At 41.1% G+C, this 18,584-nt stretch overlaps 1 protein-coding gene across 2 annotated transcripts in view; it reads left to right on the top strand.

The window, feature by feature from the left end:
- Positions 1 to 18,584, top strand: part of PTPN14 (protein tyrosine phosphatase non-receptor type 14) — a 110,210-nt gene that overhangs the window by 75,052 nt on the left and 16,574 nt on the right. For both annotated transcript variants that reach the window (XM_030235853.2, XM_009096404.4), the window contains exons 7-14: positions 1,281 to 1,368; positions 3,756 to 3,844; positions 5,454 to 5,541; positions 6,210 to 6,292; positions 8,640 to 8,697; positions 11,965 to 12,043; positions 13,683 to 15,172; positions 17,596 to 17,739. In XM_030235853.2, the coding sequence (XP_030091713.1) occupies positions 1,281 to 1,368; positions 3,756 to 3,844; positions 5,454 to 5,541; positions 6,210 to 6,292; positions 8,640 to 8,697; positions 11,965 to 12,043; positions 13,683 to 15,172; positions 17,596 to 17,739 (2,119 nt within the window). The remainder of the gene's footprint in view (positions 1 to 1,280; positions 1,369 to 3,755; positions 3,845 to 5,453; positions 5,542 to 6,209; positions 6,293 to 8,639; positions 8,698 to 11,964; positions 12,044 to 13,682; positions 15,173 to 17,595; positions 17,740 to 18,584) is intronic.

The raw sequence follows: 18,584 nt of genomic DNA on the forward strand, positions 1-18,584 counted from the left end.
AAATAACAGGAACTGGGTTTGAAGTCTCAAGGAGAAGACACAGTATAGTGTTACTAGTTAATGAGCCAGGAGTGTGTGCATTAGTGCTTCAGTAAAAAAAACCTTCTTTGTGAGCAAGCGTCTTTCATGTTGTCCAAGTGTTTCAGAGGTGGAAGTGTTCAAACCTCTGGAGTGCTGTTATGGGAAAAAATGGCAGTGCCCACATGTCATATGCAATAGGAATATTATGTGAAGGATGCTGCATTCCCCATTACATGAGAGAAAGTGGTTGTAAAAGGACAAATACCAATCTCTGAGTCTAAGGCCATTCTCAGTTTTGAGTTTCAATGCAAGCCTGGGCCTTTGATGCAACCAAAGGAATAGCTTCCAAGCTGGCCATGAACAGGGCTGGTTCTGTTCTCTCCCTGCCATGGGCTGCTTGTGTGATCTTGGTTAACTCACAGACTTGAAAGGAAAGATTTCCCACCTGCTGTGCTCTGTAGTGCTATTTCTGCAACACAAAGAGCAAATACTTCCTCTCACTTCAGCAGGTAGATTGTATTCCACCTCGCTTCTCCCAGGTATTTGTCTGGTTCCTATATTTCTGTTTGTAAGCTGTGGTAAGGAGGAGTAAAGAGGAGAAAAATTAATAGTGGCCTTTTTTTGGAGCAACCTGCAATCTATTCTGACCTGCTTTTGAGAATTGAAATCTGTTTGAATTCCTGAGCTGTGACAGGAGCGTGTGTAGACACGTGTGTAAAAGTTTTCAGCTGGTTTGTTCTGTCTTATGAAAGAGAATCTGTTCAACTTTTAGATTTAGTGCCTGTGTTTTTGAACACCCAACTTGAAAATGTGTGTCTTTCCTTTTAAGTCATTTTAGGAAGCTCCAGTGGCCTTGTATAAAATTCAGGCAGATTAGCACCCCTATGGTTTAAGTTGTCCATCCAAAACTGTCCACAACCTGGTGGTTTAATAAAGCCTAAACTGATCGCATTACTCAGCTTCTTCCACACAGATTTTATGTGTGTGGAAGAAGCTGAGTAATGTGATCAGTTCTGTTTTTTCCTCCTGTCATTTGAACTGTGCTTTGTACCTTAGCTTAGAGACATTTAGTAAAATTTCCCCCCTTGCTGAAAAGGGTCCTAATGTTGAAAGTTATCTTTGTGTTGTGCATTTCCAGGCAGCATTTCCAAAGTGTCTTCTCAAGTGGTTTGTGAAACTCACTTTTTTTTTTGCTCGTATTTTTGTGTGTGTGTGTGTAATATTGAACTCTTCACTGCCTTTTGTTAATCTAATTGCAGTGGCATTACAGCAGCAGAGGCTGAGCTAATGTACATCAATGAAGTGGAACGTCTGGATGGGTTTGGACAGGAAATTTTCCCTGTGAAGGTATGTCAGTGTATATTATAAAGGAACCTCTGAATCAAACCATGCAGAACTCTGCAGCAGCCTTTGGTCTGCATGCAAGTCCAAAAGAGACAGGACTTGTTTAACTGCTTCAGAGGTTGAAATGACTGCTGGTAGTTTGAATGGACATTGCAACTTGAGGTTTACTTAGGCCTATAGTGCTGCTTCTCTTTCATGAAAATCCTTGTCACAGAAGAGGTTGCTATGTTCTAGGGTGTGCTGTCTTTGGAATAAGAGTTGCTCCTTGCTTTTCTTTCATGTGCTGTCTATGGCAGAGTGGCCAGGGCAAATGAATCTCAGCTCTGGTTATCTTTAACAGGACAGTAAAAGGAGACCTTTTCATGTCTTTCTAAGTTGCTACTTACCAAGCATTAACTTCACTTTTCCTTAGTTCCCTATGTGGGAACAGAGGTCCTCCATGCATTTTTAATAAGGGGGAATTTCAGGGATTATTTTGCATTTGCAGTCACGTTCCATTCACTGGAAGTCCCATGTGTGAAATCCAAGTTCCAAGTCTGGATGTGTGGCCTTATGGAGCACATGCTGCCATGATAAAGTTGTGCTGAGAAACTGAAAACCACTGTTCCAAACATGACCTATCTCTTTTTGCTAACCTACCCAGACACCATAAGTGGTGGATTGTGAGTGGTTTTCCCGCTAGTTAAAGATAAATTGGAATTTAAAAATAAACCCAGACTCACACCAAACAGAACAAGCTTCCTACTAAAGTCAAAATTGATTCTTTGGTGCCATTCTCAGAATTGGCCTGGTGGGGAGGAGATGAATGGCAAAAAACTTTCAACGCACCAAAAAAAATTGGAATGTTTATTGCCAATGAACTAAATGAAAGCTTTCCTCAAATTCATTTGGAATAATGCTACACACTGCTGCAACAGATTTCTGTGTTATAAGTGTCATTAGATACTATTTGTGTGTCAGTAAGGTAAGTATGAACAGTGGACTGGGTGCTCTGCAAAATGGCAGGAAGGTGTGAGCCTTGCATTAAGGAGCAGCATGCTGGCTGTGGTCACAAACAGAAAGGGGAAAACAAAGGCTTTCTCTTTCTTTCCAGTAGAAAATGTTATTAGAATTAGGTGTCTTTCTTTCCATGCGGGTATTTGTGTGTGTACACGCACACACGTAGATATATGTACTGGTAGGTAAACAAATACATACATTTTCCCCCATGTATCCCCAATCTTTCTGCCTTGTAAAACTCCCTGTGGCACAAGGCAGAAGAATGTGTGGTCCTCTAATCAGGCTAAACTGCTGACTCTTGTCTTGTGGATGAATGGCCAGCCATGGTTTGTTTGCAATAGGCCTAGCTCTCAGTAGTTAAACAGGTGCAGAGGCTCCATTGTTGCCTTCTGAGGATAAAGCACAGCAAGGCCAGGAGAACAGCTCTAACCTGGTCTATTAAAATGCAGGGGCACCTGATGGTTTGTACAGTGTGTGCAGGCACAGTGCATTCACTTCTCTCATATCCTTTCTTCTAGCCATGCTTTCCAACTACACTCATGGTGTTAGTGTGATTTCTGTTTACCACTTTAAAGTGTGAATCAATTACTATATATGCAGCTGAGGAGGAACTGTTCTTGCTTGTTGATAAATGTAGAAAAACCTCTTTGTCAAAAGTATTAAGCTTTTGTAGGAAAAAAAAAAGGAAAAGGTTTTTTAAGAAAACAGGTTGCAAAATGGATCAGGAGCATGTGGTTTTTCAAACAGGAGCCTGCAAGGAGACATGGGTAGGTGCAAAAGCAATAGGACTTCTTAGAGTCCACTGGTTTTGCATTGTTTTTATGTGGTGTGTGCAGTTGAATATTTAACCCAACAACTGAAAATCAATAGAGGATGTAGCTGCATAGAGATGAAAGTACTTTTTGTGACATGCTATGAACTTCTACATGGAGAACTTCAAGGAGGAAGTGTGAAGGGTAGAGCTTTTGAGAGGGATTCCATCTCCAGGTGTGGTGTTCTGAAATCTGTACATGTTTTAACAGATGTCTGGAGAAATACCATGACTGTGAAAGAGAGCTATTGCCTTTGGTATTCCTACAGGCTTAAGATAGTTGCAATCACAAAGACAGGGGATGTGGGATATTATACAATGAATGCCAGTTTGTGGTCTGCATGGTGTTTGAGAACTTGGAGGTCATTTATCCTTCTTCTGTTCTCACTAATCAGCACGATGAATCCACTTAAGTGCTAACTGCTCTTAAATAATAAAGATCAGAGTCCAGTCAATCTGCAAAATGTTGGTTGGTCCTGCATCCACACTGAAGGGCTTCTCTTTGATACTTCAGCATGCATTCCTATAAACCTATTGACCAGAGTATTTATGATTTTAATTTATTATCCTTTCTCTCCAGGATAACCATGGAAATGACATACACCTTGGTATTTTCTTCATGGGCATCTTCATAAAAAACAGAATTGGAAGGACAACTGTGATCTATAGGTAAAAATGAGGGTCTTTTATATTTCAAGTGAGTTTCTTTCCAGAGCTGTATGTGTGGGATTTTTTCCTTACTTGCATATGTGACTGTAATAGTGCCATTCCTCTAAGGAGTAGTAACCTTGCTGTTTTCAGGATTGGTCTCCTGGCCCAAAGTGAGATAAAGAATAATTTCTGATGTCTGTGAATGGGTTGGATGGCAAGAAAGTTGTAGTAGCCTGTCATGTATCTTGTTCTAGTTTACAAGGCTTTGATCCCTTTTCTTCTCTTGTCTTTATGTCTTCTTCTTTGATGCTTCTGAATGCAAATCTGTTAAACCTCACAGCTGGCAGCCTGAGACCTCAACACTTCTGAAAATCTGGTTGCCACATTTAGGTGCCTCACTAAAAAAATGTTCAACTTTCTTATTCTGTGATTTTGAAAATCATGGCTGTGTCACTCTATTGTTTGTTCTGCAGTTTATTTTGGTTAATAAGAATGACTTATCCATTAACTTTCTTTTGTGGGTTTGTTCTGTATGAAAATGTTGCTAGAAATCTCCATTGTTCCAGGGAGGATAATTTAGCTCCTCTTTGCTACTCTTCTAGTGGGTGTTTTTATTACTGTTACTGTTTACTTGAAGTGGATTTTTACTAATCCCTGTGATTAGAGTAGGAATTTTTTTGCAGCCTAAAAGTTGTGGGTTTTGAGGTGCACTGATTTTCAGTCAGTAGCTAAGGCTTATATCAGACTTCAGCTGGAATTCTGGGGGGAGGGTTACCTTAAAAGAGCTTTCATTAGTCAGCTTAAAAAATGTTAGTGCTCCCTTTTCCCCATAGCCGATGTTTTGCATATGTAATTTTGAGAAAGAATTAGATAATCCTTTAATTGGGCCAGGTGACAAAAGCAAGAAGTTTCTTTACATGTAGAAATGAGAGTTGGTGCTGGGATTCTAACTCTCTGGAAACATGCATTGCAAGCATCCTGCCATGACATGAAGAGGAATGCATGCTGCAAACAGAACAAACAAGTCCCTTCCATACCCGTGGATTGCATGCAATGTACGCAAATGTCTGTCAGCTATTTGTAAGAAGATTATAACTCAGATCTTGGGCAACCTGACAATTACTTGGGGAAAAAAAAAAAAAAAAAAGATTGCAAACATAAGGCCAGAGCATTAACATGGTATGCATAGCCTACATAACCATGCTGTCAACTTAACCTTCTTTAACAAGAATTACCACTGAATGAAAGGTAGAAGCAGCATCTGGGGAGGAATGACATTTAAAATTAATCTGTTACATGTCGCTAAAATCAATCAGTTCCAAAATGCCACAGTTCAGTAAAATGGTTATCATTACTGTGTTTTCAATGTGCCTTCTACTGTGGGTCTTCGAATTCGTGTTTTTAAAGAGAGCTTTTAACTCTCCTGCTTTGGTTTAAAAGCTGACTATCCTTTCACTTTAAAACAAAACATAATTTCCTTGTTTTCCTGACTGGTTTCTTCACCAAAAAGTTACTGAAAACCTTTCCCATAAAATGAGACTGATGTTGACTAAAGGATTCTTACTGTGTTTGTGAAATGTTTGAATGTATGTGTTGGCAAACTCCAGTGCATTTTTTTACTCTGCAGGTGGAATGACATTGGGAATATTGCTCATAACAAGTCTTCAATTGTTCTAGAGTTGATCAACAAAGAAGAGAATGTACTCTTTCACACAGTAAGAAAAAGATCTGATCAGTGTCATCATGAAAGCTGCTTATGTAAAAATAAACCTTTAAATTTCCACTTTCCCAAGGAGGCTCACTTGCATAACACCACCCCCCTCACATTCCTGTTGTACTTTATGCAGAAAGAGAAATTAATTCATTTAGCTACTAATTTCTCTGTTTTCTTCCCAGCATCCTGAAATATCCTGTGTTGGGGAGTCTGCACAAAACTGAAGTGCCCTTTAGAATGGCATAAATACAGCAGCATAAGTAGAAACTGGGCATGAGCTGCCATGTGTGCACATACTGGAACTCAGAGGGCCATGGTGCTGTTCTGAGCTGTTTAAAATCACTCCCCATCTCCCTGAACCTAGGCCAGTACAGAAACTGGACCAGCAAGCTTGAGCCATTTTATGGTTGCAGTCCCCCCCTACTGTGCCTTATTAGTGAAGTGGCAGTGTGTAAAGGCACACCACTGGATTTCAGTAATCCTATGCTTTCAGAGCTCTTGAGACCACCAGATATGTTCTTGGGAGCCAAATTCCATGGCAGACCATGGAATAGGCCATAGTAGACCTTACCCAGCATTCCTGCAACTGGATTTTTAAATAGCTTTTGTCACTTCTTGGTAAAAACAACAAAATAATTTTTTTCCTGGTTTTTTTTCTTATTTTTAAAGGATGATCTTGAAAATGCTAAATATATTTCACGTCTCTTTGCATCAAGACACAAGTTTTACAAACAGAACAAAATCTGCACAGAGTGAGTACTCTTGCTTCACAGTTGCTTTCTGACTCCTTGCTTTGGAATTGGTCTGAGTTTTGGTGTGACTGGTTTTATTTGGTTTTTGGGATTTTTTTCTTCTTTTTTTTTGGGGGGGGGCGTAGGGGGGTGGTGTTTGTTTTTGATTTTGGTTTTTTTTTTGCTTTTTTTTCTTCTTAGTCGCTTATGTCAGTTATTCTTCTCCCCTTTCCCTTTTTTTTTCTGGTTTTGTTTTAACCAACAGCAAGAACAGATGGTTTAGAATGAAATTTCATTCTGAGCCTTGTGAGCTTTGGTGCTCCCCACACAGCCAAATCCTACAGGGAGTCTTGAATTGAAGGTCTTGGTGTCTGCTGTTGATAGCCCAGAGTATTAGTCTAAGCTGGAGTGAAAGGTGACAGAGGTCAGCATGTCAAAATGTGAGCTGTAGCAGCAGATGCACTGCCCATCCAGTAGCTAAAGGTGCTGGAAAGGGGAGGCTGTCATCTTCTAGTTTGGGCAGGATAATTTATCTGCCTCTTATGCATGCTGAACGAGGGAGGACACCTGGGTGTGTTAATCTGCGTAGCTGTGCTGCCACAACACAGCAGAGATTGTAAATCTCAACCTGAAGTCTCCTTTAGGCTCTGGTTTGAGCACTTTCTTAGAAACTGGCCTTGAGCTAGTCCTCTCACACAGGTGGATTCCTTCTAACTGAAGGAGGAATTCATTAGGCTTTAGCTTTAATTGGAAAGTCTGTTTCTTAGCTGAGATGTTTCATTTACACCAGTACACCTTTTCAGACTGAGATAAATTTGGTTTTCAAAAGGTTAGGGTTTTGAGAAATTTTCGTGGTGTGCTGGGCATGTGTAACAGAGAACATTAAATTCTTGCATAACTTACCATGAAGAAGTCTCATCTCTATCAACAACTCTAGTTAGGGCTGGACATCCCATCTGTTCAGCTGAGGTAATGCCATCTGTTGGAAAATAAAGCCAAAATGGTGAGGGGAAGATTGGAAGGTCTTTTACGTGTGCCCACATTATATTGACATATGGTGAGTTAGAGCATGGGAGAGTCCAGTGAGGTGAACTGCTTCTAGTGATCTTTTCACTTACAGAAAAGAGATGTTAGTTAGATTTTACATGTTGCTTACAGTTCCTGGGAAGTGAATGAAAGACTGGAAAAGACATTTCTTAGCAGCATATGATGGATTTCAATAGTCCAGTACTAAATTTGATTGTAATTGTACCAGAGGGACTGAATTCAAAGGGAGCTCCTGATTGTTTTCCCTTTGACAGTCAAGAAGGAAAACAAAATACCATAGTGTGTCACCTTGGGATATTTCCCCTTTGAGGCTGTGTTGGGGTCAACAGAGAGAACTTTCTTTCACCAATCACGATTCAGACTGCAGAAGCCATAGCTTTTGATCATGTTTCTTCCTAAACACTGAACCATAAGTATGTGGGTCCTATGAAAGTGTTGTATGTAGCAGATTCACAGGCCACTTGCAAATATTTGGACTAATAAAGGCAGGGGATGTCACGAAGTCCAAGAGTGAAATAACAAGTTTCCATGTATTTTGGTCATTAGAACTGCTCTCCTGACCATGGTCTCATGTGGTATAAGCTTGTGTGCTAGAGCTTCAGATATTGATGACAGCATATGCCGGTGTGTGTTTTCTAGCCAAATAATTTTCCTGCTCTCTGTGTTAAAATGATAGTTGTTTGTTTTCCTGTGTGCCTTTCCTCTAATTGCACATAACATCATTCACCAGATCAGAAACTGTAAGAGGACAAATTCCACCTTTCCTCTCTTCACGTAAGCACTATATTTCTACCTCCTTTCAACTTGTTTCTTTCCCTTCCTCATATTTTTTTATCTCCTATACTCCTTGTTTCTACCACTGCACCTGGCTACTCTAATCTTGTATGTGGCTCTGCTAGTATTGTCGAACCAGATTTTTTTTTTCCTTTTCTTCCTGATCTGTGTGTATTGCTTTGAAGTGATTGCTATCAATTTCATAAGATTGTCCTTGTGTTAATGTTCACATTAAGTCACCTGAGACTGTACCTGTCTGCCATGTTCAGGTTTTTTACTTAAGAGACATGTTGAATTCATTTTAAACCAGAATTTTTCTTTCTTGTGTTTCCAAGTGAGCCAAATAGGATAATGATCAAAAGGCATGTGTAGTTTGGAACATTTCCTGTATTTAAAGGAGAACCTGAATTATTTTCATTTATTCATATATCTGAAAATCTCAGTAATGAGCAATATGAACAGATTCTTCACATCTTGTTTTTCCCATTCATTCTTGACTCAGAACTGAGATATTGTGGTTTCTACCATTTCTCTTTTTCCTCCACAGACAATCAAATTCTCCTCCCCCTATCCGACGACGGCCAACCTGGAGTAGGTCATCTTTGGTACGTGCCACTGTGAGGTCTTTAAGACTATCTATACCATTTCTGATGGGATGAGGCATTGTGTAAGATGAACAACTTTCTAAATTTCAGCTAAGCGCAATAACTCATTTCTTGTTGGCAATTTGATTGGAATGAGTTTTTCAAGGGTGTGACTGCCCAGATTGATTAGCTGGATAATATCTGAGTAGTAAAAATACACTGAGTAGTAAAAATTAGTCTTCAAGTCATTATATTTTTATTTGCCCTGCAGAAGCTGAGCATCTTTTTGCTGCATTGAGGTTATTTCAATATATAGAGAAAATAATCCTCTAGAAAGAATTTGAAGTGTCTTGTTCTCTGTGCATCAAATCTAGTCATTGCAAAATGTTGCATTTCACAGTTCTTCAGTCCTCATCTTTTTGTATAAAGACTACTTACAATTTAGCAGCTTCTTGGGTTAAGAACCTATTTTATGTGTGAAGTTACCGTTAATTTAAGTTAAACGATTAGAATCAGTCAGGATTGTGAATCAGACTTTTTCTTAAATTTTTATTTCCATTTAACTAATCCCCAGAAACACTAGCAATCTGACAAAACTTGGTGTTTTTTCCTGAAATATTAACCAAAAAAAAACCCAAAACCCATGTGTTAGTCTGTTTTCTCCTGTCTGTTCTAAAGAAACTCTTTTTGGATTAAATTTTAGCATCTAGAATGTCAGTATTTTTTAATCTTATTTAACAGATTCTGAATTTCTGTAACAGTAGCACTGCTGGTTCCTTGGACAGAGGGCAATATTATCTCTATGCAGGTTACACAGTTTTCATGTGTGGTAAAAGTTATGCCTACTTTGTAGACCTTTCCAGAGTGAAAAGTCCATTACCCTATTGCTGCCTGGCGGAAAGGTGATGTGGGCAAGTGTTTTCTTGACATTTCCCCACCGTATGGTTACAGTTTGTGAAAATATTCCAAAATTAGGCTTAAGCAGGTACTGATTTTAAGGTAGCTTTATCCTTGCAGATTTCAACACAGGTTATTTTCCTGTGTGTATATATAGAATCCATTAGATCTAAAAGTTGCACTCTGTGTCCCAGGCACTGGCAGGAAAGCTGCTGTAGCTGCTTCCAGATTTCTTTGTCCTCCTTTGTTAAGGTGTTTCTAAGGTGTCACAATGCAATACACAGGCTGTGTATTGCATTCTCTGTAGCATATTTCTAATATTTTTGGTATCTACGAGTTAGAGCCCTGGAAATGACTATGAAAAACTGAAGGTGAAAAAATGAATGGTGCTTTGCATTTTTATGCTACAGCCTCTGTAATATAATGAAGGGGAAAAATGAGCTGCTTTCTAAATTATATATGAAAAATGGAAATCTGCTCTTTCAAAAGAAAAAACAAATCGTGCTGCCACTTTGTTTTAAGCATAAGCATGCAACAACCTTTAAATCCCCAGAATCTCAGGAAGATGAAGAGGAAGAATGTGGGCTCATCCATTGAAAAGTGCACTGGCCTGCTGATTGCTCACAGTGAACTTTCAGCTGCCTTTTTCATAATTGTTCTGCTAACTTGTTGGAACAGTTCTCTTCGGGAGAAAAAAAAAGCCCTCCTGACTGTTGTCTGAACTGCACATACCTTCATACACCTACCTATTCATTTGTCTTGTGTAGCAATAAATCAGTAGGCAGAAATGGGAAGTGAAGTGGAATCTTTGGGGTGAGGCTCTGCCACTTCACTAGGGATCATGTTCTTTACTTTCAGATCAAGACCCTTTGTATGGTTTTGGCATGGTTTCTGCTGTCTCTTTTTCCTGTCAGACCACCCAGCAATGTTGGTTTTCCAGAAAAAAAACCCTCAGTGTAGGAGATCTTAATATAATGGTGTGTTTAATTACCTAATTTTTAAAAAAATCCAAGCCATCATTAATTTGGCTATTAATTGTTGTTGCTCTGCAGACCCCACGGTTCTCTTTTTTTCAGAGGAGGCAGATGGGCCTTAGAAGTAAAAATTCCAGATTTCTTGCAGATATTTTTCATAACATCTGTCACAAAGAAAACTGTCTGCTTCAGGTGTATGCATTCTTAGTAAAAGTCACTTCTCTTTCCTTGCACTTTTCCTCTGCCCTCCATTTGTTAGGCTTTCCAGCATCAGCTGCAGCCTCAGCTCCTCTACTAAAATTGTCAACAGCAGTCTCCTTGGCCCAGGTTGTTCAGTGAGACTAGGGTTTTATACCTTTGGAAGTAATTCTTGTAGCAAAAATACTTCTTGCTGTTTTCCAGCTCTGGCTTAACACACCTATTTAGTATGCAAGAATTCATACCGAGCTCAGTATCTTTGATTCTTATTCCTTCTCACCATTTACATGGAAAATGTAAATCTTACCCCTTCCCCACCCCCTCTTTGCTAGCAAACTTGCAGGGTGCTTATTTGGTGCATGTGCACACAAAGGCAGATTATGTGGGGTTTTTTGCCTTGGGCATCCACAGTTTTCCTTAATAGTTTGAACTACGTGAATCAGCCTGGATGAAAAGCCCTTATTCTGCTGCTAAGGAGGACACATTCATGAGACAGGAGTGTCTTCCTTGTCTTTCTGCTTACTTCATATATTGAAATATGTTTTCATAAACTTTGCTCAGTGACACCAGACAGGACATTGCAGTGCAGCTGGCAAAGTAGAATTGCAAAACACGTTGGTTTACCGAGGGACAAAGCTGGGGAATACGGCGTCAGGTCTGATTTATTTTCTGTAAATGATCCTGCTGATTTAATGCTGAATTTCCCCATCTAAAATTTGCATGAAAAAAATTCTTTCAGTGCAGGTTATTGGAGTAAACTCGAATTCATTATCTAAGGAATTCAATGTTTGTGTAATTTACAGAGTTATTTTAAGTCCATATGTGGTCTTATTGCGTGTATAACAGTGTTCTAAGTCCTTGAATTTGTTCCATGTCTGCTTTTGTCCTGATTAGGTGTCTGTTTTGTTTGGGTTGAATTCTTCAAGGGCAAGGGCTTGTAATAAAAATGTGAAGAATTTTAAAAGAGCTGAAATTGCGGATGTTGTTTTCTGAAGTCGTTGAGCTTAAAGGAATCTTAACTGGTCACTTTTGGACTCTGTAACAAAATTTAGCAAGCAATTTACAAAAAGTTATTCTCTGTTCTATAAGGAGCTGCCAAAATGTCTTTTTGGCTGGGTAAGAAGGAGCAGTATTCAGTGGAAAGGGCAGAGAACCATTTTTCCTGTTTCAGTTGCAAAAATTGTAGCTAATGTTTTATTTCCTTGTGTTTCTATTTCAGCCAAGACAGCATCCTTTTATACTGCCTCCCATGCATGTCCAGTGTGGAGAACACTACACTGAAACACATAATTCACAAGGTACTTAGAGCATATATTTTCCCTTTAATGTACTTCAATTTTATGTGCATGCAAAGAAGTTCTTAAGCCTTATATCCAGATTTATAATGCCATCATGGTCAAAAGGGAGCTGCTGCTGCAGGAGAACTAGCAGTTTTATAGTTAATGTTGCAGTAAGTCTTCTGTTTGAAGTCCAACTCCAGTTTTCAAATTTCCCTAAAATATCCGCATGCGATTTTATGGACCTTAAACTTGGTATTCCAGTTCAGTGAACTGAAAACATAATTTCTAAAGGGAGTGTGATGGCTGTACTCAAAGGCAGTGCCAGCTGGGGCCAGGGAGAGAAACCGAATGAAGGAAAAGGAGACAGCAAAAAGCTTTTACTGTAGGAGAAATCATAATGTCCCGTCCATGAAACTGTATCTGTGAACAACCTTGTCTGCTGATTGTTCATCACCATCTGCCTGCATTGTTAGCCTTACAGACACAAGGAGGGTTAACTATTTTCACGCCCATATTTGACAAATAAATTCTTTAAGAGGTTGTGCCAGGTTACTTTGATCAAGTCTGGGAATGGAGCCCAGCCCCTAAACAGGTTGAGTCTCACACCCTTAGCCACCCCACCTTTTGGAATACACGTAGCCAGGTCTGGTAGGCTGCTGTTCTTTGCAATTCATGAGAGGTACTCATGAAGTACTCTCACCAGCAGAGGAACTCTCAATCATACCTGGTAGTGTTTTGGCTTGTGGGGTCTGACTATTTTTAAGGCAGAATTTGATAAGTTTTGAAAGGAGCCATTTAGTAGACTTCCTTGCATTCAGCAGACTCGACTTAGTGGCTACTGCTGTTCTGCTGTGAAGGTGAGGCTGTGAAGAATAGTCTCAATTTTAGAAGAATTTTAAAATTCTCTTAGTTTTACAACAGACTTTTCTACATTTTCAAAGAACTAGCTGATTTCAGAGTTTTGGAGTACTACTCTTCTCTTACAAGGGACAGCCTTGCAGTAAAGTTGTGATCCAGGATCATGATCTTTCTTGTCTTGCTTTTCTCTCAGGGCTTTGCTGAAGTATTTATCATTCTATAGTGCATCTTGCAGGGTGGTTTGTCGTTTGGGTTTTTTTTTTTTTCCTTTTTTTTTTCACTGAGCTTTGATCACCCAAATGTGTCTTACTTCAGATCCTCAAAACTGTTGATTGGTCTAAAGTAGGATTTCCAATTTCACAGTCCTCTGCTACTCTAAATCTCAGACAGCCATGTATCAACAGAGGAGATGGGAATTTTTCAGGTTAACCACATGCTTGCAGTGCTGGAGTTTTAAGGTGCCAGCGTCAGTGAACCCTTTCACAATGCTAAGGAGATGCCCCTTTATTCTTCCTTGCCACCTCAGGCAAAAACACTTCCTCTCTTTCCCCTTTCATGTTTCCCACAAGGATCTGAACCACTACCATGCTTTCCTAAGTGTTGGGAATGTTTACATTGGTAGCTTTGCTTTAGTTCTATTTTGATGGCTCAAGGATGCTCCCAAGACCAAACGTTCCCTGCCCTTATGCACTAAGCTGTCTCTGTACTCGCTGGTGCAGACTGCATTTGAAGCTTTGTTAGCAGTGAATAGGTCCTTGTGGGTTAAAATTGTCAACATTTCTCTCTCTACTCTACACAGATAGCATTTTCCATGGAAATGAAGAAACTTTTTACTGTAGGTCTCAGACCAGTTTGGATAGGTGTCCAATGGACTTCAGCTACTTGAATGGTAATGGACCCAATGGGAGTGTATGCAGTGCCCACAGCATGAACTCCCTCAATCGTTCACAGAACTTCATCCAGGCATCTCCAATGTCCTCAAACCTGAGCATCCCAGGAAGTGACATCATGAGAGCCGACTATATCCCCAGCCACAGACACAGTGCAATCATCGTCCCGTCTTACAGGCCAACTCCCGATTATGAAACTGTCATGAGGCAAATGAAGAGAGGGGTGATCCAGATGGACAGCCAAAGTCAGTCTTTGAGGAATCTCAACATTGGAAACACACATGCTTACAACCAGCCAGAGGACCTAGTTTACAGCCAGCCTGAGATTCGAGAGAGGCACCCTTACACGGTCACCTATGGGCCCCAGGGGGGTGCGTATAACAAGCCCGTGGCCCCGTCTGACCAAGTGAACCCCAACAATGCCGCTCAGAATAAGACGGCAGCCAGCGCCATATCCCACACGGTCAGCACCCCGGAGCTGGCCAACATGCAGCTGCAGAGCGGCCAGAGCTACAACACCGCCCACATGCTCAAGAACTATCTCTTCAGGCCCCCGCCTCCGTACCCGCGCCCGCGCCCCGCCACCAGCACGCCCGACCTGGCCAGCCACCGGCACAAGTACGTCAGCGGCAGCAGCCCCGACCTGGTCACGCGCAAGGTGCAGCTCTCGGTGAAAACCTTCCAGGAGGACAGCTCGCCCGTGGTGCGCCAGTCGCTGCAGGAGGTCAGCGAGCCCCTCATGGCCGTGAAGCACCACGCGGCCGTGAACAAGCGCCACAGCCTGGAGGTCATCAGCAATATGGTGCGCGGGATAGAAGCCATGGCCCTAAAGACTTTAAACGCCCCTCTGCCGCGCAGGAACACTCTGCGGGAGCAGGTGCAGCCGGAAGAGTCGGTTCAGATGGGCCATGAAGTTCAGCAAGTCCCTCACTACCACCACAAAAAGACGTTTTCTGATGCCACAATGCTGATACACAGCAGTGAAAGCGAAGAGGAAGAGGAAACGCGAGAATCTGTGTCCCGGATAGCGGCCCTCCACGAGAACATGGAGTACAGTGCTCAGCTGCAAGCTGCCTTGGCTAGAATTCCAAATAAACCTCCTCCGGAGTACCCTGGGCCTCGTAAAAGTGTCAGCAACGGAGCGCTGAGGCAGGACCACGTTAGCATTTCCGTGGCTGTGGCCAGGGCCAAGGCCATGAGGCCGGGGCCTTCCAAAGCCATCAGTGTCTCTCGAACTGATCAAGTGGCAGTAAATGGGTCTTCTCTGGGGCCCTCTATCTCGGAGCCTGACCTCACCAGTGTGAAGGAGCGGGTCAAGAAAGAACCGGTCAAGGAGAGGCCTGTGTCTGAAATGTTTTCTATCGAGGACAGCATTATAGAAAGAGAGATCATGATGAGGGTAAGTGCCTTCCTCTGTTGCGGTGGCTTCTTGGAAATTAGTAATCACACAGGTCAACTTCCACCCCAGAAATCTGTTGGGTCAGTAAACTGCAGGGAACGTGTGGGTGGGAAGCTGTGGATTTGCTTAAAGTTGGGAAATGTGATATTAAGTGCCACATACAGTTTGGTTTTGTGGGCTGTCAAGGGGGTTGATCCCATGCACTGCTTGGGCTTGTCTGTTGCCTCAGCTGTGGCTCTTGGCTGGCGGCCAGACCTGCATCTGACCCAGCTGAGGATGCCACTGCCCTGGCAGCAGTGCTGGCTGGAGATGGGTGGATGGCAGGCCAGGCATCTGGGGATGAGGAGGCTGATGGCAAATCCCCCCCGACGCCTGCTTCCCTTTAGGATTTGAGGGCAGGGTGAGTCTGGAATGCTGAGATGGGTGGGAGGTTGTGTTTTTGGCACTGGTGTTTTAATCCTCCTTTGCAAGCTTGTCAGGTGAAGTATCACATAACAAAATGGCAACTCAGGATTTTTTTCAAATGATCTTTAATTCCCTTCCTGCCACTTTATGTAATGTAGTTCTCTGAATAAAACCCTGGTAGCCCTAGAATATGGATTACTGTGGGTTTTGCCAGGAACTGAGGAACCGGATATCTAAATAGAGAAACAGCAGATGTAGAGGCTGTGTGGTTGAGCATCTGGATTGTTTATTTTGTTAAAAATGCACTCAAGTATGAGAAGTAGGGTTCTGTTAAACTTGCAACAAATTTAAAATAAGTAGTATTTAAAGGCAATGACAGAAATATGAGGGGTGCTTATCCCTTAGTGACTTCATGTATACCTGGTGTAATGCTGTAAGCAGTGCAACTGCAGTCACAGAAACCAAAGTGTATGCTGGGGTTCTCATTTTCAGCACTGAGGTCTGAAACAAAAACAATTCCTGAAACAAATTAATAGAGCACCTAAATGGTCCAAAGCAGAAAAGAGTTTGTAGTTTGCTAGATCAATAACTCGCTAGATTTAAATACTACTGTATATTCAAAGAAATTGTCTAAACATATCCATTGTTGTTCTTGTCTGTTGGGAATCCCTTATGCTGATGTAACTGTTAGCAATACAACCTGAGCTACTAAATTGCAACATGGAGACCCGGTTTAGCCCTTGACAACTCCTAAATGTGAAATAGAAAGTAAAAAGGGAAGTAAAGGTGTAGCCTCAGCATTAACCTTTTAAGGTGTTTTCAGCCTAGATCAGGAACCTCGACATGTGTGGACCTTCATTTTGTCACAGGAATCAGGTGTTATATTAATGGTAATTTGGTGACCTTGATCTGTTAAGCACAGACTTTCTTCTGTTTCTCCTCTGAAGTAGTAAAAATTAAATAAAGTTCCCAAACAAAGGGAAAATACTTGCATTTTCCTGCTTTCACAAAGTATAAAAAGAAGCCAGAGTGGGTTTGGATGTTTGTTTTTTTGCTTATTGCTCTGGAGGAAGCCAGTGGTGAGGAAAAAGCTCACAAGCTTTTGAAAAGTCAAGGCACATGCATATGTCTGAGGGCATTCAGGTTCCATCATGTGTTTCTAGGAGCTGAGCTTGGCCCATCTGGTGACCACAGCTTCCATATGTGTGCTGAGAACCAGGCACCCCTTCTGCTTATTTCTCCTTCCAAAGCCAGCAGAAAGAGTTGTTAGGGAAATGGAATAAAATATTCCTGATTTGGGCACTTCTGGAGATGCTCTGTCTTTTTTGATGCTTCAACTCCCAGTGGCATGAGGAGGAGGCAGCAGGATGAATTTAAAATTCATGCTCTGGTTCTCCATGTCATACCATAATATGATTCATGAATATGATAAATAATATCCCTCCCTGGCTGCTATTGCATTCAGTTTCTGGGACATGTGAGCTCAGTTTTTAGTGCAGAATATATCATGGGTGCTGTTTGAATCGCCATAAAAGCTAGGTGCATCAGAAGACTTCTCATTTTAAGCATTATCATCACAGAAGAGAAACAATGGCCTGTGTTTTAGTGTTTGTTGTTACAGATTGGAATAATTGCTTTTCAAAAGATGCCCCAGGTATCTTGGCTTTGGTAGTGCTACTTTAACGTAACAGGGCGATGCTTTGTGTGTCCTGCATCCAGCATAATGTCTGCAGGAAAATGCTTGAGATTGTATTTGTGTGTCTTTTGATGGCATGTAAACTGTATTACATGCTGGGATTGCTTCTTTGAAATTAAAATTCTGTGCTCATGTAGGAGCAGGCCTTTGAGGAATAACAGGAAGAATAGAGGTTGTATTTGAATTTACGATGCTAATGGTGATCATCTGCATTCCTTGGCCAGAGAGTTGCAGATTTTGGAGATTAAAAAAACATTCCAGCATTTTACTGGCATTATAAATAATCACACAGAGATGAAAACGTGCCTTTTCTTGCCAAAAGAATCTAGAAAAGCAGAAGATGGCAGGCCTGGAGGCCCAGAAGAGGCCCTTGATGTTGGCAGCACTGAACGGACTCTCGGTTGCTAGGGTTCCAGTGCCGGAGGACAGCCAGGATGAAGTCACCAAGGTGCCAATGGATGAGAGGGTAAGATGGAACCTCACGAAACGTTGCTTGTTCTGTTTGTTCCCAGCAGCATGAAGTATCTAAAATACTAAAATCTGATTAAAATGTGAAAAAAAGATTCTCTTATAAGTTTTCAGAGCCATTAATGCAAAAGGTCTGTGGCTAACACTGTATGTCTTTGAATGCAGGCAGAGAATCAAATGTCTTGAACATTTAGTGAAGTCAGTGAAAATGGAGGCTGGTCTGTTTCACCTGACTGTACAATGTCATACAAGATCAATCTGTAAATCTAACACATTACACATTTTTCACTTGATTGAGCGAAGTTCTGCAGTGCTCACCCACAGAAACTGCCTTTCATGTTCTGATACAGATAAGGAGTTTGGTTAATGTCTCTAATGGGATTAAATTTTATAAAAAAGAAGTTGTTTGCCTCCTGATGTTTGCACACAGGGGTGTATGTGTGTATGTGGAATTTCAGATATTAAAACAGTTGCTGCCGTTAAGGTTTGAGAAGCAAATTTGCAAACAACCTTTCTGGTTTTCTGGATAGAAATTTTGCAGCCTTGTGTTTTCTGGCACCCAGGGAGTAGAACTTCACCTCCACCTTGTCTGTATGTGGGATTGTGTTCAACCACAGGCATTGCATCCTTGTGAGTTAGGCAGTATTTTGAAAATGTGGGCCACATCATGCTTCTTGTAGTACGATCTTCTTCCTGGAAAAAAAAAATTAAAATATCTATTATGTTGAAATCATATATTCATACCAAAATTCTTACTGAACCAAGATTGTTTAGCACAGGTTTGTCTTTTATGCTATCAGTCTTCAAAAATGTGGAAGTAGAATGTAAAACTGTAAAATTTGC

The sequence above is a fragment of the Serinus canaria genome, chromosome 3 (assembly GCF_022539315.1).
Source record: "Serinus canaria isolate serCan28SL12 chromosome 3, serCan2020, whole genome shotgun sequence".
Taxonomy (NCBI): Eukaryota; Metazoa; Chordata; class Aves; order Passeriformes; family Fringillidae; genus Serinus; species Serinus canaria.